General features: G+C 36.0%; 1 protein-coding gene across 3 annotated transcripts in view; it reads right to left on the bottom strand.

Moving 5' to 3' along the window:
- Positions 1-24034, bottom strand: part of WRN (WRN RecQ like helicase) — a 150873-nt gene that overhangs the window by 80130 nt on the left and 46709 nt on the right. For all 3 annotated transcript variants that reach the window (XM_040490190.1, XM_040490189.1, XM_040490191.1), the window contains exons 7-15: positions 22197-22266; positions 15502-15616; positions 11231-11654; positions 8239-8319; positions 4976-5111; positions 3343-3418; positions 1816-1883; positions 1419-1527; positions 799-867 (exon numbers count right to left, since the gene is read on the bottom strand). In XM_040490190.1, the coding sequence (XP_040346124.1) occupies positions 799-867; positions 1419-1527; positions 1816-1883; positions 3343-3418; positions 4976-5111; positions 8239-8319; positions 11231-11654; positions 15502-15616; positions 22197-22266 (1148 nt within the window). The remainder of the gene's footprint in view (positions 1-798; positions 868-1418; positions 1528-1815; positions 1884-3342; positions 3419-4975; positions 5112-8238; positions 8320-11230; positions 11655-15501; positions 15617-22196; positions 22267-24034) is intronic.

The following is a 24034-nucleotide window of genomic DNA, read 5'->3' as shown; positions in this document are numbered from 1 at the left end:
TGTGTCTCCCTCTCTCTCTGCCCCTCCCCTGTTCATGCTCTGTCTCTCTCTGTCCCAAAAATAAATAAAAACGTTGAAAAAAATTAAAAAAAAAAGATATATACATTGTTAATATACATACACACACATATTTTTGTGTGTATGTGAGATTTTATCCTTGTTAGAAATTATGCTATCATAGGACTGGTGGGGCAAGAGATTTAGAATCCAGTCCATGCTCAGCCATGAATTCGTTGAGTTAGTACAGGCAAATTACTCGCTCTGGGCCTCAACTTCGTCTGTAAAAATGAGACAAAACTAGATACATACTCTCTTACTTCTACTTTGAAAACCAAAATTTTACAATTCTAAGACGACAATGCTAAATTCACAGTCCAAGAACTAAAAATAATAGATTTCTTTTAAGTCTTAAAAATTTTTTTAATTATCAGTTCTGTAAATGTGCTATAAAAAACAAAGTACATTTTTTTTCAACTTTTTTTTTTTTTTTTTGGGACAGAGAGAGACAGAGCCTGAACGGGGGAGGGGCAGAGAGAGAGGGAGACACAGAATCAGAAACAGGCTCCAGGCTCCGAGCCATCAGCCCAGAGCCTGACGCGGGGCTCGAACTCACGGACCGCGAGATCGTGACCTGGCTGAAGTCGGACGCTTAACCGACTGCGCCACCCAGGCGCCCCTAACGTACATTTTTTAATCAGGAACATTTTGTCCATGAATTAAATAAAAATTTTTGTGTACAAAATTCTCTCAAATATCATAGACACAACCACCTAATCAGAAATCATATAAGTTACTCACAATTTAATATCCTCTAGAACATTTTTTGACTGTGCTGATCCCAGAAAACAAGCTGGAATGTTGGACATTCTATAAGAAGAAAAACAAATATTCTGGAGTCATGTACACACTACAAATATCAACTTAATTCTTAAGGAATAAAGAAACAATGATGAACAATCCTCTTCTTTGCAATCTTCATTCTTTTTATAACTCACTGATTTAATAAACAAATTCCTTCGAAGGCCATATGAGAAAGCAAGTTGTTAAGGCAGGTTTTTCAAAAAGATTTTAAGCTCAAGTTAAAGAGGTTTAAAATGTTTTTGTAACTTAAAATTATACTTCCATGTATACACTTCATATCAAGCTAAAGAGTAAGGGTAACCAAAAGAGAAAAGACTTTTGAGATATGGATGTAAACTGGCTTAGAGTTTGCCATTACACAAATTTTTACTGGGGCCATCTGGTAGTCTTGGATTATAGAGAACTCAAGAAAGAAGGTAAGTCCTTCCACCAAAGGGTCATGTATCACTAATAAAGACAGAGCAACACTCACAGAAATGTGTTACGGGGAACTAGATTTTAACACACAGGATAGATTACATGTTTCCTTCATGGAAGAAAAAGAAAACATTACTGACTGAAGCTGGAGCACTTGGTCTTCCATCAAAGAAATAAGAGGAGAGATGACAAGGCCAATCTTGCCTGCATACACAGGTGGGAACTGGAAGCACAAACTCTTTCCATATCCTGGAAATAAAAATAATACACTGATAGAAATAAAAATAAAGACTTGGTACTTTGATTTCTTCTTACAACATAGTTGGCTGAGATGAACCACTAACATTTTATCCTCTTATCCTCCTAACAGCTAATTCGTGCATAAATTTGAACATCTAATCTCAGATCCCTCTCTTCTGAATTTTAAACCATTTGCATTTGTATTTATATTTTGAGAGTACAGTGAAAGATTACACCCTTGAAAACCTTTAAGTTTTATATTTTAGAGGACTACATTATTGCTTGAGTACAGCTTACCAGTTGCCATCACAACAACATTATCTCTTCTTTCTTCCAGTACAGAATGAATCACCTTCCACTGAACCCTGCAGGGTAAAAAGCAAAAGGCTATTTTGTTTTACTAACAAAAAACCCAAGGACAAGTTGAAACCTGTTTAATTTTTTCGCTACCTCCAACAGAATTTGTTCTACATTTTTGAGCTTCAATACAAAAAATGTATAAACCCTGGAACTTTAAAACAAAGAGTCCCATGTGATCAAGCTCCCATTCAAGCTGATTTCACAATTACGAGTTTCAATTGGTATATGCATTAAATTTGATTACATATATCAAAAGTATAAAATAAATTCGAAGTTTCGTACCAGAAATCCAATAGAATCATCATTGATTTAAAATAAATAAAAGAAATGCTCCAGGGGCAAGGACTGCCTGAGAAGGGAAATGAGGGAACTTTCTGGAATGACTTTAATGTTCCATATTCGACCAAAGGCTTAGGCTGGTTTGACCATCTCCTCGTATGTAAATTTTACATCAAAGAAATAAATCACAAACATATAGCTATAGTTAATGATTTATACGCTGAAGTACTTAAGGAGCTGTGTAATGGTGTCCACAATTTACCTTGAAATGCATTTTTAAAATTGGATAGATTAAGGAATGGATAGAGAGGTGACAGATGAATACATGACAAAGCAAGGATAGTAAAATGTTGAATATACAGGTATTCATAGTAAAAAAAATTCTTTCAACTTTACAGTATCTTTGAAAATTTTTAAATAAAATACTGAGGGAAAAATCAATAGGCAAGGTGATCTTCTGATGTGCTGATAATGACCTATTTTTTCTTATGTGAGTGCTGGTTACACAGGGTGCCTAGTTTGTGAAAATTCATTCATCTGTACATTCATGTGCACTCTTCTGTATGTAGGACATAGTTTAATAAAAAAAACATTTAAGATCAAAGAAAAAGGGAAAGAAATGTCTCCATGGGTTAAATTTTAAATTCCCAGAATAGGAAAAATCCAGTCTAGATTTTTACATTCTTATTAATTTACTTGTTCTTCATCTCATTTTTATTCATCTCCTTTTAATACTTATAAATGTGCCCCTTAGACATAAATACATTTGAATACATTAAAACTGGTAAGATTATCACTGTTCTTCCAACTGTTGTCTTATGAATTTCCATTATATCAGCATGCTTTGGACAGTAAGATGTACAAAACAGACACACAGATATTGATTTAATGAAAAACAAGTCAGTGTTAAGTTAGATTAATTTATTGATGTATTTAAACTAGTTTCTACACAGAACTCTCTATGGTAAAGAAAACCATTTTCCTCTCTTACAAAAACAATTTGCAGGTATGAATTTTATATAAATATTATTTTAAAATAACTTTGTAGTCACAGGAAATACAGTGTGGAATATATAAACTACAGTGAAGTTGTGCTATTACTATTATACGGATGGACTACTGGCCATTTTCCCTTTGTGTAAAAAATTATGAATATGCAATTTAATTAGGAGAGATTATACTCACGGTTTAAAACTTGAATGGCCAAAGTACTTCTTGAGGAAATTAATTTGCATTTCATTAGGTTCTGGTAATGAATGGTCTTAAAATAAAAGTAAAATGGCATTTACGTTAAAATATAAGTGATAGGGAATAAAAATTTTTATTTCATTGGCTTCTTTTAAAGAATTTGGTGAGGGGCGCATGGGTGGCTCAGTCAGTTAGGCGTCTGACTTTGGCTCAGGTCATGATCTCACAGTTGAGTTTGAGCCATGCATCAGGCTCTGTGCTGACACAGCCTGGAGCCTGCTTTCGATTCTGTGTTTCTCCCTCACTTTCTACCCCTCCCCTGTGCACTCTCTCTCTCTCTCAAAAAATGTTTTTTTTTTTAAAGAATACAGTGATAAATAACAAAGATTATGGTTTCCTGTCTTTTAAATCCAACTAATTTGGCCCTCTGGATACTAGTCATGACTCCAGTTACACACTTTGATTATTACCTAATACCAAGGATTAGAACTGTGTTGTTCTACTACAAAGTGGTTCATATTTTGCCAACACTATAAGAAAACAATGTTTTGGAATTTGCTACAGTTCTAAAACGTAACATGTAGACCCAGCCACGGCAAGCAATATACCAATGCATATGTCATAATGCAACCAACTTTCAATTAATAGTAATCAGAAATTAAATGGTCACAAATAAAATCCAGAGATAAAATTAAATCTTATTTTAGTTACCAATCCACCAAATCTTTCGCCAAAATTTTAACTGCCTAGCACAATGGAGTTACATTAACTTTTACTCAACTGATTTTTATTTTCTACTCAGGTTGAACAGTTCATGAGTGGCCAAGAAAAGCAAAGTATCAAGACCATTTACCTATAAACAAATGAAAACTTATTATACTTCTCAGCTTTAACAATTCCAAATAGAGAACTAAATTGATTTGAAGATACTATGCCTTGATTTAATACAAGAAAACAAACAGAATAACACTTTCTTTACCATCTTCATATACTTTCCACCTACAATATTTATGTTAATTTTCCTACATTATAACATTGATGAATCTAACTCTAGAGAGTGTTCTACTTCACGGGAAGACCCCATGGTTTGCCATAATGAATTCTGCTACTTAACGCTTGAATAACAGGAGGTCATTTCATGGATTCCTTATGATAGTTGGCATACACAGTATGAAAATTAGTCTGTTTTGCAGTCTGACATTGTGCCACTTGCTTTAAGTAATAAATTCCTGAAGAACAGAAACTATATCTATGTCTTTAACGATAATGTTTAATATAAGCAATTAAGGATTCTTATTAATGATTTCCTATTAATTTTTTGAATATAAAATATATTTCTTGAATAATATATAATATATATATTACCATATGCACCAAATAACATACACATCACATCACATCACCATATGCGCCAAATAACACAACATTTCTATTATGACACTTTTGTTAAAAGTAAGAATTATGCTTTATAAAGACCAAAGCACTAAGGGACTTAATAACAAGTTTTTAGGACCTTATTAATTATATGCCACAAAATCCTTGCCTCCAAAGTGTTTAAAAACTGGACCCTAAATTAGAGTCAGCGGTAGGTACCAGAGATGAGTCACTGCAAACATATTACAGCGCATACCTTCATCATGTCCTTCTTCTTTAATAGTTTCAAACTCATCTTCATCATCTTCAAAAGGAACATCCAGATTTCTGTCCATTTTTATGCCTTTTGAATGAATTGAATCTGCCGTGCCACTATTTAGATTTTCTAAAGACTGGAAGTTTAAAAGAAACCTTAGAAGCAAAACCATTGACAGTGTCGTATCTTTTTCACCGAACACAAAAGGAGTATTATTAACAGAACCTACAATTTTGCTCAAAGCTAACAGATGTGCAACCACTCTCACAAAAGAACATGTGTGCTCTGGTTTAAATATGTACTCAAGAGTGGTTTGTAAGGCACAAGGCCAAAGATGGAATACTTCCAGCATAAACAGGGTTCATTAATAGCATATAATGAACTGCCTATGGGGAAAGTTACCAAAATTTGAATAAAATTTGAATTTAAAACTTTTCTTCTTGGGGGCGCCTGGTGGCTCAGTACATTAAGCGTCCAACTTTGGCTCAGGTCATGATCTCATGGTCCGGGAGTTTGAGCCCCACACCGGGCTCTGTGCTGACAGCTCAGAGCCTGGAGCCCACTTCAGATCCTGTGTCTCCCTCTCTCTGACCCTCCCCCATTCATGCTCTGTCTCTGTCTCAAAAATAAATAAACATTAACAAAAAAATTTTTTTTTTTTTAACTTTTCTTCTTGGGGCGCCTGGGTGGCTCAGTTGGTTAAGCAAACAACTCTTGATTTCGGCCCTGGTCATGATCTCACGGTTTGTGGGATCCCAGGCTTCATACTGGGGATTCTCTCTCCCTCTCTCTCTAAATAAATAAACGAAGTTTAAAAAAAACTTTAAACTTTTTTTTCCTTTATCATACTTCAATGTTTTCAATTGCCAAGAGGTAAATGCAGGTTTGACTATTATTTTATGAGTTTCTCCATATCATGTGTCAGCATAACATTTAAACAATAAACAAATAATAAATGTATTTTTTGTGAATTATGTGAACGTGTTTATGTGAATTGTGAAAACAACAATAAAATATTGTAATAATTTTAGGAAAGGAATATTACAAATGTGAAATAAAGCGACTCTTTATTTTGGCTTGACAATATTGGATTTTCTCCCCTAAATGAAGATTATCTATTTTTTTTTTTTTAATTTTTTTTTTCAACGTTTATTTATTTTTGGGACAGAGAAAGACAGAGCATGAACGGGTGAGGGGCAGAGAGAGAGGGAGACACAGAATCGGAAACAGGCTCCAGGCTCTGAGCCATCAGCCCAGAGCCTGACGCGGGGCTCGAACTCACGGACCGCGAGATCGTGACCTGGCTGAAGTCGGACGCTTAACCGACTGCGCCACCCAGGCGCCCCGAAGATTATCTATTTAAAGAATGTTAGGATATTTCAAAATTGTTTCATCTATATGGGTTTTTTTTTTTTGTTTTTTTGTTTGTTTGTTTGTTTGTTTGTTTTTTACTGAGAAGTGACAGGAAGAATTGTTAAACCACAGTTCTCATTTTCTCTTTTTATTAAACCGTCCACTTAATATATTTGACTTTAATAGCTTTTTTAAAAAAAATTTTTTTTTAACGTTTATTTATTTTTGAGAGAGAGAGAGACAGAGCATGAACAGGGGAGGGTCAGAGAGAGGGAGACAAAGAATCCAAAACATGCTCCAGGCTCTGAGCTGTCAGCACAGAGCCTGACATGGGGCTCGAACTCACAGACCGCGAGATCATGACCTGAGCCGAAGTCGGCCGCTTAACCGACTGAGCCACCCAGGCACCCCGTTTAATAGCTTTTTTTAAAAGTGTATTCATTTCAGGCCTGGAAACGAAAGAGTGATTCTGTTCCCAATTCTTCATTCAAGTCAACAAATATGCTTAGAAAAGCATTCTGAAAATAAAGTTCTCTCATATGTGCATCCAGATTGCCTTCTAAGAGGTTCAATATACAACGTAAGATTGTGGAAGTCTGCAAGTGTCCTCCAAATGCACTACTTGAACAGCATTCCGCAGAGAAATGGTTAATCAATAAAGGAGTACGATTTAGTATTTACATTCTATTATTGCTATTAGCTAATATTTATTAAACACTTAAGAAATATCAGGCTCTGTACTAAGCTCTTCACAAATGACACCTTAAATAATAGTTACAGCTGTTAACTGAGTACCAAAAAGACTAAGAAACTTGCCCAAAGTCACACAGCAAATAAATGGGAGAAGCTGGGATTCAAACCCACATCTAAATTCAGAATCCAAAAATAATTAATTAATTAATTAATTAATTCAGAATCCACATTCCCAGTCACTACCCACTACTCTGGCTCAAAACTAAAGAATCAGGACCCTAAACTCATTTCATTAGAAAGAAAAAAAATCACATCAACCTAAAGATGACGAATAAAAGGTACACATTATGATGAACTTCTGTGTGTTTCTTCATTTTCAATTAATTTGGATAAATTTAAGCTTTGCTTTCTTATTGTCCATCCCTAGTTCATACCTGACAAAGAAACTGGAGGTTGGGTGAAATGATGGAAAATAGACTTATAATATAGTATTTTCAACTGTAATAATAAGATAGGGGTAGATGAAACAACTTAAAACATTACAAAATTATATATAATAACTATATCCATAGTAAATAAGACTTTTTCAAAGCAAGTGAAGAACAATACTGAATGTTCAACAGAGCTTCCAAAATACAACAGAGCTTCCAAATCAAAGGGGATACACATAGATGGGAAGAAAAAGAAACCTATTTCAATAGCAGAATTTCAATAGCAAATTGCTACCCATTTTCCAGGAAAAGATTTAAAAGAAGTGACCTGGGAGAAATATGTTTTCTAATATGTAAAAATTAGCGTACTACTAAAACATTATAAAGATGTAAAGAAATATGAAATGGAAAACAAAATCTAGGGGCGCCTGGGTGGCTCAGTCGGTTTAGTTTCTGACTTCAGCTCAGGTCATGATCTTGTGATCCGTGAGTTCGAGCCCCGCATCAGGCTCTGTGCTGACAGCTCAGATCCTGGAACCTGCCTCCGATTCTGTGTCTCCCTCTCTCTCTGCCCCTTCCCCGCTCACACTGTCTCTCTGTCTCTCAATAATAAATAAATAAATGTTAAAAAAAAATTTAAAAAAAACAAAACAAAAACAAAATCTAATGATTATGTAATTGACAGTAATCACACTGTGGGAGGACATTTAGAATTAGGTAATATTTTACTTAATTAAATTCCCTTTTTAAGGAACTGGAAGCAAATTTCCATAATTTCAAACATACCTTAATCATCTCTAGTTCTAAATCTTCATCACTTTCAATTACATAAGATACATCCTCTTCATTATCCTTGGAAAATAAATCCTTTAAAAAAATAGTATTTCAAACATTAATTTTCCAATGTAATTGACTCAATACCCTGTTTTCTACAAAATAAAGTTACTATGCATGAGATATCTTTAGACAACTTTCTCTTCTTCTCCAGTAGATAAATTTATAATACATATTTATATGTTTATATGACACACAGATAGAAAGGGAGAGAGGGTGGTAAGGAAGAAGAGAAAGAGGGAGGAATAAATAGATGCAAAGAAACAAAGAACCAAAGAAAAGGAGAATGAAGGAAATGTAACTGGAAACATAGACAAGACAGACTGACTTGAAATAAAACCCCCCACAAGCTAAAAGTGAGTACAAAGTGACAAGTTCGACAATGGTTAAACAATATCAAACTGTGTTTCCCGACTTGAGTACAAGAACCTCCTTACAATGTTGAAAAATTCCATTCCATTCCATTCCATTCCATTCCATTCCATTCCATTCCATTCCATTCCATTCCATTCCATTCCCATTCCCATTCCATTCCAGGAACAACAGGTGTTCTTTTATATCTACTGATTTTAGGAGCTCACAAAAAAGCTGCTATGACTGTAATAATACCTTTAGATTAATCACTTTTACAAACAGTACCTACACATATTTTAAAAACTGTATCAGATATGTTATTTATTCAGATATTGCAAAGGTTTGGATATGAGGAAACTTTGCAATTTGGCAATTCCCAGGAAGCAAGCATCCAACAGCATGGGAACCTGCACAAAAAAAATGCAGAAGGACCCAAAAAAAGTCCAATCTTTAAACTGAAAGTAGGAAAAGGAAGTCTAGCCATAATTAACCTGCAAAAATTAAGCCTTCAAAAAGGATTTTAAAGTAAGTTTTATAGAAAAAGAAAAAAATTCTTTTACTATTATTTTACCCTTTTAAATAGGGTCTTTAATGAATAAAGAAAAAAATTGCTAATGGTTATTACACAATAAGAATGGCAATAATTGGGGTAAAAGATGGCAGTGAGATCATTAAATTTTGATCATTCTATATCATTTTATGAAACCTATCATCTTAAAATGTATACCTAATATGAAATTTCCAAAAGGTTAAAGGTTGATGTAGCCATTAGCAAAAGATATTTCCTAAAAGGGGAATATGTTTTACAAGTGGTTGGGGTGAAAATAGCTTGAAAATCTTTTTTTACTTTTTAAATTTTTTTTTTTTTTTTTTTTTTGAGAGAGACAGCAAGCACGTGCATGCACATGAAAAGGGCAGGGACAGAGGGAGAGGAAGACAGAGAATCTTAAGCAGACTCCATGCCCAGTGCAGAGTCTCACGCCAGGTTTGATCTCACAACCATGAGATCACAACCTGTGCTGAAATCAAGAGTTGGACACTTAACCAACTGAGCCACCCAGATGCCCCTTGAAAATCATTAAAATTTTGTTTTTTTAACGTTTATTTTTTATTTTTGGGACAGAGAGAGACAGAGCATGAACGGGGGAGGGGCAGAGAGAGAGAGGGAGACACAGAATCAGAAGCAGGCTCCAGGCTCTGAGCCATCAGCCCAGAGCCTGACGTGGGGCTCGAACTCACGGACTGCGAGATCGTGACCTGAGCTGAAGTCGGACGTTTAACCGACTGAGCCACCCAAAATAAAACGCATTAATGTGTAGGTAGAAGTGATTACTAATATAGTTACCAAACAGAGAATTTCTCAAATACTAAGATTTTGATTGCCACTAGAAAACTGAAAAGGGAAATAACCTTATTATATGACTTTCAAATTTAATTTAAAAAACGTAAAACTTCATTATTGCAAAATAAAATGCATAAAATTCTACCAAATATGGACATCATAGGTAATTTTCTAAACTAAGGAAAAACAAATGAGACAAATGTATAGCCTATATGATGTCTCTTTTTATGGTTTGTCTTTACAATAAAAGAAACACAAAGATTTTTCTAATACAACCTCATTATTTCAAAAAATATCCTTAACTTAGCCAGGAGAAAAACATTACCTCACAAATTAAACTAATAAAATCAGAACATAATAAGAAATCTAAACATGAAATTGACAGAGAATATAGAAGTTTAACAACAATTAAGAAAAAAACAGGTCAATGGGGCGCCTGGGTGGCTTGGTCGGTTAAGCGTCCGACTTCGGCTCAGGTCATGATCTCACGGTCTGTGGGTTCGAGCCCCGCATCGGGCTCTGTGCTGACAGCTCAGAGCCTGGAGCCTGTTTCAGATTCTGTGTCTCCCTCTCTCTGTGACCTCCCCCGTTCATGCTCTGTCTCTGTCCCAAAAATAAATAAACGTTAAAAAAAAAAAAAAAAATTTAAGACGGAAAGAAAAAAACAGGTCAAGACTCTCTGGATGCCAGGAAAGGGTAGTGTCAGGCAAAAATATCAGTTTGTTAAAAACCCTCTTACAACAGCAAGTAAAGAAAATCTGTATGAGGAAATAAAACTACTTCCAAAGCAAATTTGGAAGAGTAAACACTAGTAGGTATAATAAATCCACAAAAAAAAAAAAGAAAAAAGAAAAAAGAAAAAAACCCAGAGTTATCTATTATATAAAAATCAGGAGAAATGTTAAAATAGCAAAGTACAATGAATGTGTACTGACACTTTAAAATCTTTTCATTGTAAGACCGTAAGTTGCTGCTTATTAGACTCAGTCAAAGCAGCAAACTAGAGCTCACATGTCAAATTCAGCCCACTTTTTGTTTTTGTTAGTAAAGTTTTACTTGAATGCAAACAAGCTCATTTGTTTACATTTGTCTATAGTTGCTCTCACATTAAATTGGCAGAACTGAACAGTTATAACAGGAACCATGTGGTCTGCAAAGCCTAAAATGTTCACTATCTGCCCTTTTACAGAAAAACATCAGCAAACCCCTAGTAGTGAATGAAAATTGTTTTCTCTTTTTTTTTAGTACCTCAGGAGATTTGCAAGTAACATCACTAAGAACTTTTTCCTGAGCCTGCTGCTCCAAAATCTGTAGTTCATATTCGGTAATATCTAATGAGTGCAAACAAATTCTTTCTGTGTTCTCTCTCAACTTATTGTCTTCTTCTAATACATCTTCAAGCCCATCTTCTCTTTGTTTTACTTCATTTCCAAGTACATTTTCCTCATCATGTTTAATTATATCAAGTGTTGTGTCCCACGTCTCATCTTTAACTTTAGTAAAACTTTTATGTTCTCTAATTTGTTTCTGTTGTACTCCATCAGCAGTTGGATTTTCCAATGGTGATAAGTGAAAATTAGCACTGGGCCTCAGTTCAGTCTCAGTTGAACCAAATATCGTCTTCCTCCATGAATACAGATTTTCTGAAATATCATTTAATAGTGCAGAAACCCTAAAAAAAATTAAGAAAGGGTAATTCAACTTTAACTGCGATAACTATGAACACAAGTCATAATGCTTTTTAGTAAGTACAAGCTTTCTAGCCTGACCTTCACTTAAAAGACAAATTGGATTAAAATTATTCTTCATTCCCTAATAACCACTATATGCTTATGGCTGTGGGTTACTCTCTAGTACTGTAAGACACTTCTGTATTTAACTTGTACACATACTAAGCATATATGCTAATATGCTTGTTGACTTGTAGGCTTACTAGTATCAGTAGCGTTTAGTCCCAAACTAATTATTTATGCCAGTTACACTTTTTGTGGCAATTAATTTAAATGTAAGTCAAATCGATGATACATGACCACCAAAAAAAAAAATCTGTTTTAAGTTGAACATGCTGAAAGACTCAGCAAATTTCCTTTTTTATAAAAAAAGTTCTGATTAACTATAGTCAAAACAACCAAAAAAGTTTGGAGGAAAAATCTTAAAAACTCCTAGGACTCTGCATTCAGATTGTTTCAAGTGTCTTAAGTTTTCACTCCTAATTTTAAAGAAACTAAAACTAGAAATTGCAAATGATACACAATGGGCATGAGTTAAAAAAGAAACTCCAAAGAGCAGTCCTATATTTAATGAAAAAGCCATGATAAATATAAAAAGACTGAGAAACAAATATATACTAATATGTTAAATTAAAAGAAAATTTTATGATCCTACATTTTAATTAACTTTTTCAATTTGCTGATCAATTACTAGTCCCAACTGTAACACATAAGAGTGTTTATGTTATAATTCAAAAATGATGCTGTTTAGCATAGTCAATAATCACAAAACTAGAATATATTCTTTGGAATAAGAAAAAAACTTCCCATCAGTGGACAAATAAGAAAATATGGAGAGGCTGTATGTGAATAAATATGATAAGAATTTTTTTTAAGTTTATTTATTTTGAGAGAGAGCATGAGCAGGGAAGAGACAGAGAGAAGGAGAGAGAGAGAATCCCAAGCAGACTCCACACCACCAGCATGGACCTGATGGGGGCTTGAACTCATGAACCAGGAGATCATGACCTGAGCTGAAACCAAGAGTTGGACACTTAACCAACTGAACCATCCAGGTGCCCCATGATAAGAATTTCTTAACTCGTTAATTATAGTTGCTATAATAGCATTTTAACTAAGTGACTTTAAACATCTATTTATAACCAAACCTGCAAAGGGAAACCACAGCTAGAGTGTAAATTTTTTTTTAATGTTTATTTTTGAGAGAGAGGGAGAGAGAGAGAGAAAGCAAGTGTGAGCAGAGGAGGGGCAGAGAGAAGGAGAGGGAAACACAAAATCTGAACTAAGCTCCAGGCTCTGAGCTGTCAGCATAGAGCCCGACACAGGGCTCAAACTCACGAACCGTGAGATTATGACCTGAGCCAAAGTTGGACGCTTAACCAACCAAGTCACCCAGGATCCCCTAGCGTGTAAAATGAGACACACTATCTTGTCTGTTGGTAATAGGGTTTATTAAAACAATTTTTAGTTACTTCATAAAAGTGGAAGTTAGGGGGAGAAAAGAATATGATAAGCAAAGAGACATTTTTACTATTTAGTTAACAATTTTATTTAGCTCTTCTAATTCTTCTGTATTGAAATTAATAATAAAATCTGACATGACTTTTAAAGTTTTATATTGATGATTCGAATAAAAATTTGATCATGTATGGGAATAAACTATCAAAAATGCTGAGTGGTTTCATGATTTTTTCCCATTCTAAAAATAGCACCAAAGTTGGGCTCAAGCTTAAGTTGACAAATCTACATCAATACAAACAAAATCAAAATTAAATTCAAAACCTAAAAACTCACTAATTCTAACATTCTAAAATTGTTCAAATCTTATGGAGAACAGTTAGCATTATACTTAGGTATTCAAATATAAGAACCACACATAAATAGTTTAGGGGAAACAGATATGTGACATCATTAAATTGTTAAATGCATGGTAATGTTGTAACATATAAATACAGCAACAGTGACATACAGATTGACAAGACTGTAAGAGCTTATTTATTCTGTGCTAACATCAGAGGATGACATGCCTCACGTGAGGTAACTATTTAACAAATATCAAAGGCTATCTTCTTCAGTAAGGCATAATATACTTTTCCTTCTCTCTTGGAATTGTTATTATGCATATTAGTAGCCTACAGAAAGCATCAGCACCCAAAAGAATGCCAAGGACAGGACAGCAATACAAGAGATGTATAATGAATTTAAATCAACAGCTAAGAAGTATTGTACAATCCAATACCTTCCAGGTTCACTGAAGCATAAAACTGTCCCCTTCTCTAACAGACCTCAATTGACTCTACCTTTAAAGTTCTCACTTCTAATTTTTATAGTTTTTTCCACTCTTTCACAGATTGCCACCTTTAACTTCCAGGTGTAGTCATGTGCACACCCTTCCTTATCCATGCCTGGTTTTCACTTTAACTGGATATCCAAGCTTATCAAACTGTATCTATAAACAAAAAGCAAATAGGTTCTGAATGGGTTTCATCCACTATGTACTTCAGTGAGTTTGAATTCATGCTTAGGGCATGTATTTTGGCATTCAGAGGACTTTTTTGCTCCCCCTTGGTTCTAATGTGTAATTTGGTAAGTTAGGTATTATGCAGACTTCTCACAAAGAATCTGAAATAAGAAATTTAACTAGTCCTTGTTTGACACTGAAACTTGACAAGATCTTTCTTTACTAAAGATGAATCCAGTATTTCCTATTCTCAAGTTTTAACAACACTTATATAGTTTTGTTATTACAAAGCAAAGCATTAATGAGACATAATCTACATTTAATAGACAGTCTAACTGCTGGAACAAAAATCTGGAATACAGTAAATACCATGTAAACAGTGATTATTTTTCTTTCATGGAGGGAAAAATATAAAATTGAATATGAAATGGCTCTACTGGTACCTGTCCCCATTTGACAGTCAGTCTTTCAGAAACTCTGTTACATAAAAACCACTAAAACAAACTAGGGGGAAAAAGGACTTTGAAAAAGATCCGATTCTCTGTATCATATTTTAAAATATCACAGTCAACATATATCACAAATCTCATCCCCCAAAAATATATGAACATTGCATTTTGTCAAAATCAGAATTCTATTTCAACAAACTGCTGACATTCCTACAAAGTATTTTTGCCTCAATATTATATTACTACATTGTAATCATTCCATGTTCAAGAGTATTCCTGATTTTAGAGGAAGTCATTCAGCAATTAAGGCTCCCGCAAGGCCTAGTCCCTGAAAGAGTCAGCTACACGGCACCAGTAATCCAACCTCTATTAATCCAAATATCTCAAATTATCTAGGGCTTTAGCTATAAAATTACATTTAAAATCTGAATGCCTCTTGTTCTAACAGTGTCCTGATTAGGTAGAATTCCTATTTAATAATCAGATTAAAAAAACCAGAAAAATGAAGCTACTAAATATAAAAAGTGTTTTTATTTATACATTTTAGGTGACCAAACTGTAAATATAATTAAATGAGAGATGCCCATAAACAAAAGAAAAAGACAACATTAAATCTAAAATATTTTCCTTCCTGTGAACTTCTGAATTTTATTTTACTTTGTTTCATAAAACATCCTACAGAGCAGACAGAAAAGCCTTAAGCTTTTGATCTGCAATATAACAACTGGAAAGGTATTTCTCAAATTTACACATCAGTCCATGTATATTTCTATGAATCAAGCAAATTGCTATGAATCTACCTTAATGAAAAGTAATTCTTTATAAATAGGAATGTACAGTAAGAACAAACACAATTGGTAAAAGCAGGTAATATTTAACCTCTGTGGATCTTCCAATTTTTTCAAAGTGTCAGGAAGACGCTTAGCCAGATCCATCATATCCTCAGATACTGAAATCAGTTGTTTCTTCACATCACTAGATAGCATTTCTTCCTCTGGAAAAAAACAATCAACATCACTTTTCAAACCACAAAGCAGGGCTCACATTTTCCTTTTCTTTCTGTAAGTGAGTTCCAACAAAAGAACTTCTTTATCCTATCTCCACATCACCTTAGTCACTTTACGTCCCTTTCAAACTTTTACTACTTAAATTTTAAATAAATTTCAAATGATCTGTATTCATACATATTACAACCAGTGGTTATCAACCTAATCAGAAGACAGTGGAAATGAGAATCTGAACCCACCTACATTATTTCAAGATCGGAAATCAGCATAACATCACTTGGGCTGTTACTTACAAAAAATAGTTTGGTAAACATAACCTTAGCCAACAGCCATTCCTCACTTCCCTAGTTATTAGGACCAAAATAAAATACAAGCCTTTCCAATCAGCAATCATCTTCCAAACCCTCAGCTTCATTCTGTCTGGTGCATCGTTCCCCATCCACACCACACCTGCCCTCCTTTCCAAGCCCTTCCCCTGCTTAGAATTTCTTACACTTCCTCACCGTCTTCTCTTGTCCTTCAAAAGTCCAGCTCCTCTGATGCATGTGACATGGGGTTACACCATCTGCTAGTCCTGCTTGCTGCACCTTGTAACCTCAAAACCACAACCTTTCATTCACTGAAGGTTTTACTGCCTGGCTCACTGTCTTTCCCTTTACTACTACTCCTGTGGTCATTCCTAGTGATTTTACCACTCACAGATGCTCCGCCTAAAAGGGTGGCCTTCTCAGTGCTTTGATCCTTCCGTTTCCAACAATCTTTTCCTCAGCTGACCTCAGCCACCTATTCCTATAGTCATTTGACCTTATAATTGCCAATAAAGTCACTACTTCCAAACTTTAATTGTAAGCATTCCACCCTCCAAACACCAGCATGCTGGCTTTCTTTCTAAAATGCCTTCCTCAATATAACTGTTCTTTCACACTTTCAGAATGAAAATTTCCTTACACACCTATCCTTCCCACATCCACTCCCCACCATGTCTTTTTTTCCTTTCTTACCCATTTTCTAGTAATCACTCCCCTGTTTGGACTCTCCCCTCTTTTGCTCCTTCCTCCCTCCATGGTACTTATGTAGGAAAGCTCGTACCCTAATTAAAGCCAGCCTTTTTTACCTACTGGATGCCTATACTCAAAGAGTTTAATATAAATGAAAATAAAACCCAGGCATGATGACTCAGCTTGCTTTAAATTCTTAACACAGATCTCCACTGAAGTAATGACTGTTAATTATTCTACATTTCCCACTCTCCCACTATCAAGATGACCATTTCATACCTCTTTCTTTCTCTCCAAGCCTCCAACACCTGCTTGCCCCTCCTTTCATTCGGGGAACAACTTCACCTCTCACTACACTAAGAAAATACCAAAAGAAAACTATCTCATCTGCCCACCCCCAATCTGCTAATGAGTCTGCATTCATAGAACTTCTCTCATTTACAGCAAAATTCCATGAAAGTGTTGTCCATACGCACTGTCTCAAACCTTCTACTCCCATTTTCTCTTAATCTGTCTCCAACCAAGCCTTCACCCCCACCCATGCAGCACAGCTGCTTTGGGAAAGGTTACCCACGGTCTCCACACTGTCAAATCTAATTGTTGGGTCTAGTTCCACATCTCCCCCAAATACTCAGAGGTATTTAAAACAGCTGATAACTTCTTCTTCCTTATAAACATATTCGTCACTTGCCTTCCAAACACTACACCTGTTTGCTCTGTCCTTCACTGCTGCCCCTTCTCAGGTCCTCTTGGCTGCACTCTCCTCCTCTTCCTGATCTCTAAATGTGGGTGTGCCCCTGACATCAATACTTGGGCTTTCTCTCTATTCACTCTCTTTTCATCTCATCTTGTTTCACTGCTTTATTTATTTTTTAATGTTTTTATTTATTTTTGAGACAGAGCATGAGCAGGGGAGGGGCAGAGAGAGGGGGAGACACAGAATCCGAAGCAGGCTCCAAGTTGTCAGCACAGAGCCTGACACGGGGCTCGAACTCACAGACTGTGAGATCATGACCTGAGCTGAAGTCAAAGGCTTAACTGACTGAGCCACCCAGGCGCTCCTCGTTGCACTGCTTTAACTACCATCTGTACCTTGATGATTCCCAAAGTCACATCTCCAACCTCACCCTTCCCCCTGAACTCGAGTCACACTTCCAAGTACAATGTTCTTGGGTATCAATAAGCATCTAAAATGTAGCATATCCAAAACTGTAACCTGGATTTTTCTCACCCAAGCTCATTCTTCCTATGACCTTCCTATCATAACTGATCCTTCCATTCACTCAGCTGATCCAACCAAAATATCTTAATTGTCCTCTCAGTCTCTACAATTCACCCCTTACAGAGAATTCATCGGCAAATCCTTCACAATACTTACCTTCAAAACATATACACAACCTTCCACTTCCCACCATCTCTACTGCTACCAGCCTAACCCAAACAATTAATTGTCATCTCTTGCTGGGACTATTATAGTAGCCTAATAGACTTCCCTACCTAATCACTTGCCCTCTTACAGCAGCCAAAAAAAAAAAAAAAAAAAAAAAGAAAGAAAGAAAGAAAAAAAAATCCTTTTAAATTAAAATTTAAGCATATCATTCACCTGTCCCAAATCCTCTTGGGTTTCCCATCATTCTACTTTGTATTTATCTTAATAAAATATGCATTCATCACCTATAAGGACCTAAATGATCTGGCCCAAGCTACTTTTCTAGCCTCACTTTCTACCACTCTCACCCTTACGCATTTTGCTACAGTTATCCTCATTGGTCCTTTTTTTTTTTTTTGAGAGAGAGAGAGAGAGAGGGTGCAAGTAAGTGAAGAGCAGAGAGACAAAAAGAGAGAGAGGGGGAGAATCTCATGAGGGGCAGAGAGAGAGAGAGAGAAGCGGGCCTCACCCAGGGCTAGTGTTTTACCCAAAGCAGGGCTCACATTCACCTGAAGCGGGGCACAAGCTCCACCCAAAGCAGGGCTCGAGCTCACGGGATGTGGAACTTGAACTCACAAACTGTGAGATCAGGACCTGAGCCAAACTCAGATGCTTAACGACAACATATACTTGTTGCTCCTTAAATAAGGCAAGCAATCACCCTCAGACACTCAGCTCTTCCTCCGAAGACTGCTACATTCTTTCCTCAGATATTCACATGGCTCATTCCCTCATTTCTGTGAAATGAAGTGAAGCACTTGTCTCCTGTGTTCAATGCATTTTCCCACCAACCGAAACTATACCTGACCCATGATAAACACCCATCAAATATGTGATATGAATATCCCCTTTCCAAACCAATCTAAAAAAAAGTTTACACATGCTTTCTCATGTTTCTTAGCTCTAATAAGTCCTCTATCATGTTCATATGATTTCCATTCACATCATTCTGCTCATGCTATGGTTTAGCACTTCCTTGTTACCAAAGCCTGGGGACCCCTTTCTGTTTTAGTAGCACAATGCACAAATAACCACTCTCTCCCTGGAATACTCTTTTGTCACTCATTACACCAAAGCTGTTGGGAGTAAAAAGGCTACAAACAACTAACACGTTGCCAAAACTAGTGATTAATTCTAAGTCCTCAGTTTCTCAAACTCTCAGCAGAACGTACTAAGAGATAGCTCCTCCTACTTAAAACATGCTCTTCACTTGGCTTTCTACACATCAAACCTCCTAATTTTCTTCTCTGCCTATGGCAACTCTTTTGCTGTCCACCCCCCATCATGCAAACATTAAATACTAAGAGTTCCTCAAAATTCTTAGTCCCAGTCCTTTATCTCTAACTCTCAATTCTTTTATTTTTTTTTTTATGTTTCTTCATTTTTGAAAGAGAGAGACAGAGTACAAGCAGGGGTGGGGTGGAGAGAGAGGGGGACACAGAATCTGGAGCAGGTTCCAGGCTCTGAGCTGTCAGCACAGAGCCCGACGTGGGGCTCGAACTCATGAACCGTGAGATCATGACCTGGGCCAAAGTCGGACGCTCAACCAACTGAGCCACCCACAGGGGCCCCTTTAACTCTCAATTCTTTATCTCTAACTAAAACCATCCTCTGAGATACAGCCTGGATATCTAAGTGCCGCCTGGCCACCCACACCTGCTATCTCACAGCCATCCTCCCTTTAAGACATCTAAAATCAGCTGTTTGACTCCTCAGCTCCAAATCTTGCTCCTTCTCTTCAATGGGTTTCATCCCTGTTGCTCATGCCAACAACATAGGAATGATCTTTGATACATGGCTCTCATCATCACACCAAATTCTGCTGATTCTACTGCTCTATTCAATGTATAGATTGAATCTATCTCCTTCTCTCCATCCTCAATACAACCATCCAAGCCAGGCCACCACCCCCTCTCCCTTGGATTGCTCTTGCAGCCTCCTAACAAGTTTTCCCACTATGACCCTTGCCCTCCCACAATTCATTTTCGACTCTACAGCCCAAGTTATTCTTTTTTTTTTTTTTAATGTTATTCATGTCACTCCTCTGTTTAAAACTCTAATTCTTAGGAGGAAATGTAAACTCCTAATGTAAACATGGCCTATCTGCTTCCCTTGGTCTGCTTCGTCTTCATCCCTCACTCATCATACTCAACAGTCCACCATAGTGAACTAGTTTCAGTTGCCTATGATCTCTTTCTGTACCTGCTATTCCCTGTGCCTGTGACACTTTTCCTCTACTTTTCAGCTACCTAACTCCTGTTCCTATTTCAGGGTGTACATGAAACATCACTCTCTGCAGGAAACCCTGCAATACTTCCACATATGCATTGGACGACTCTCCTAGGTGCTAACCAAAGTGCCTTGTTTTCCCACATCCTAAGACTCCTCTCCCTATACTGCAACTGCCTTTTTTTGTTCATCTCTATAGCCCCTAAGAAATGTAGGTCTCCCTGTCAGGAAGCAGATCATAACTGTCTTATTCACTACTGTAACTCCACATCATAAAGTGGTCAACAATTTTTAATGAATGAATAAGTGCATTTTTACCTGCTATATCATTTAGTGTTTATTAGCTACCATCCTGGGATAAATGACTATTTTAACAGTGAGAAACAATGTGCAAATATCCTTTTGTTTTCTGATGTTATAATCCACTGTAATTCTTTAAAAAAGAAGAAAAAAAACCATCTTACAACCAAAAGTGGCCATTTGAAAATATCATCTATAAATACACCAAGGAAATTAAAGGACAATGAGGCTGGCATAACTCTGGCTTCATAATAGGAAGCCAGTGAGGGAGAAAAAAATAAAGAGTAGTAATCTTCATTACAATTCACTAGGATCCTAGTCAAAGTATTTCACCTTAGATGTCACAATACACACACACGTATAATACAATAAAGAATAAAAGTGAGAGTCAAAGAATGCAGTATTGCAATGACAGGTACACAGATACCAGGACTTCTAGTGGCAATTTATATGTTACTTAATAAGAAATATCTTACACATCTCTTGGAAACATTTTAATTGGGGACAAAATTACAAGCATAACCTAGAAGTAATTCTACAAACCACAAACTCAAAAAACCATGAATCCCCTCTGTTGCATTTAATTCTGTTATGATTTAAATAAATTCTATATTATTCTCCAGATCAGCTTCAAAAACGTATCATGTGCTCAGTTAATCAAGATAATTTCTAGCCACAGTACCTTTGGCTATAGAGAGTCAGCAAGCATTCATTAGAAGTGGCTTTCCAGGGAAAGAAAGAAAGCATAAGGAGACTTCTACCTTAATAGGTAAAGAAGGAGGGTCTACCACAGAGGATATGGATCCCTTCTCAATGGCACGTATAAAGGGTACAATATAATTTTAAGTGAGATCATGCCATATCTTTAAGCTTATTTAACAAAATCACTACTTTAATTAACATCTTAAACACAACTGTTTTCTATCTCCAAAGAAGCTACAAGAATAGGAATAACAACTCGATACAAATCAATATAGGTGCATGGAATATTCTGTCCCTCTTGGTGCTCACAAGTATTCTATGCTTGTGATAGATACTTAGCTATCATCTACATTTCAAACATGGGGAACCACGTACATCTCAAGTCACATGGCACAGATTCCCCTTTGGCTTTTGTGACATGGAAGCCCACATTCTTCCACTACCCATGTAAGTCTATTATCACTGACCTATCAAGACAGCTAAGAAAAGCACTGAAGTTGAACAAAGTAGTCATTCTTTCTGGAGAAAAACAGTGGTTATCCTACCCTAGAGAAAATTTAGAAATTTAAACCAGGACACTATGAAGTAACTGGTACACTTCAAATATTTATAGCAAGGATGTACATCATCTCCAGCCTGGGAGATAACTGGCTGTATCACTGATATTATCAAAGCCACAAAGTCCCAGCTGAAGAAGCCTAATGAAGTGCAATGTGACAAAGTAGTAAATGCCTGAAACTCTAATCTCTGGCCAGACAGATCTCACACCCTAGTATCAGCATGGCTCAGACACTCAAGAGGCTGTAACAATACTAAATAGATTGCACACGTGTGAATATTGACTTTTTGGAGATAAACCTCACAAAAGAGCACATTCAAATTTTATTTTATTTTTAGATCATCACATACCTTTTTTTATAGCAAACATTTGCACAGCATCACTTAAATTCTCTAATTTTCGATAAATGATGAGACCAGCCTACAAAAAAAAAAAAAAAAAAGAACAAAAACAAAACAAAACAGAGAAGTTATTTTTGCTAAAACTAACCAAAATGAATGAGGTGCCTGGGAGGCTCAGTCAGTTAAGTGTCTGAGTTCAGCTCAGGTCATGATCTCATGATTTGTGAGTTTGAGCCCCGTGTCAGGTTCTATGCTGACTGCTCAGAGCCCGGAGCCTGTTTAAAATTCTTTGTCTCCCTCTCTCTCTGCCACATCCCCACTTGTGCTCTGTCTTTCTCTGTCTCTGAAAAAATGAATAAACGTTAAAAAAAATTTTTTTTAAAATGAAGCTATATGTCCCATCTTTAGAAAAATCCAAAGTAGTGACTCACAAAGCACCCAAAAGGCTGCATTCAACTTATTATGTTACACAAAGATTTATGCCTTCATTAAATCACCTTACTGATTATGAGAACAGAGAAAGCAAGTGACTTGTGCCTTAAAATACACGTTCAAAGTTTTTACTTTTTTTTTTTTAATTTTTTTTTTCAATGTTTATTTATTTTTGGGACAGAGAGAGACAGAGCATGAACGGGGGAGGGGCAGAGAGAGAGGGAGACACAGAATCGGAAACAGGCTCCAGGCTCTGAGCCATCAGCCCAGAGCCTGACGCGGGGCTTGAACTCACGGACCGCGAGATCGTGACCTGGCTGAAGTCGGACGCTTAACTGACTGCGCCACCCAGGCGCCCCCTCAAAGTTTTTACTTTTTAGCATTCAATATTACAAGGAGTTATCCAAATCAAATAACTTATAAGTAGACTCCAACAAAATACAAACAAGTAAGAAAAATCTACTTTGACAACACATATCCACTTCCCCATATCTCACTAAATCAGCTGGGAATGTCGACATATGAACAGCCCTCCCTCAAGGCACTGTTAAGAGGAACAACAAACTCACACTGAATTATCATGAATAAAAATGCTACAGAACTTGCATGATTTCTCAAGTTTTACAATTTTTTTTTTAACAGAACATAAAGGGGAATGCCTGGGTGGCTCAGCATCTGACTTCGGCTCAAGTCACTCTCTCTCAAAAAACAAAAAAAAGAACAAAAAAACCCACTTTATTAACAGAACATAAAGGAAAATTATACCCCATCTCCTGAAAAAAACTGAATTTTTTGTTTATAAAAAAATGGTGGCTCCATGCCTAAAAAAGGATGCAAAAAGGAAAACAACAATATATTCATCTACAAATAAACGTATAAATTAGGGAATAAGAAATCCACTGTGACATAAGATATATTTCTTGAAAAAACAAAGACAAAAAACAAATAATGCTATAAAGATAAGTCCAAATTTCATGATGTACAAATATGTAAATATGAAAATACATCTGACAGCAGTGGAAAGCTAAATTTGGAGGCAATTTTCTTAAATTTTTAGCATGTTTTAAATATAAATATAAGAAATAAGGCCAGTTTCAGTATAGAAACTATAATTATTTTTATTCTGAAGCTGCTTATAAATCAAATACATCATCAATACCATTTGTTGTTTACTCAGCCTGGGCTTATTACTATTCCATGTTTTCAGAGAGATTACATTTTTTACATACAAACTGGACATTATTTTGGCTTCATGACAATGCCAACCTGATTTAAAATATTTGAGTTGTGGCCACCTGGGCAGCTCAGTCGTTGAAGCATCCGACTTCAGCTCAGGTCATGATCTCGCGGTCCGTGAGGTTTTTTTTTATTTAAAAAAAAAAATTTTTTTTTTCAACATTTATTTATTTTTGAGA

The sequence above is a fragment of the Herpailurus yagouaroundi genome, unplaced genomic scaffold (assembly GCF_014898765.1).
Source record: "Herpailurus yagouaroundi ecotype Mexico unplaced genomic scaffold, PumYag 181, whole genome shotgun sequence".
Taxonomy (NCBI): domain Eukaryota; kingdom Metazoa; phylum Chordata; class Mammalia; order Carnivora; family Felidae; genus Herpailurus; species Herpailurus yagouaroundi.
The sequence above is the reverse complement of the archived record's forward strand: the minus strand, read 5'-3'. Positions and strand labels throughout refer to the sequence as shown.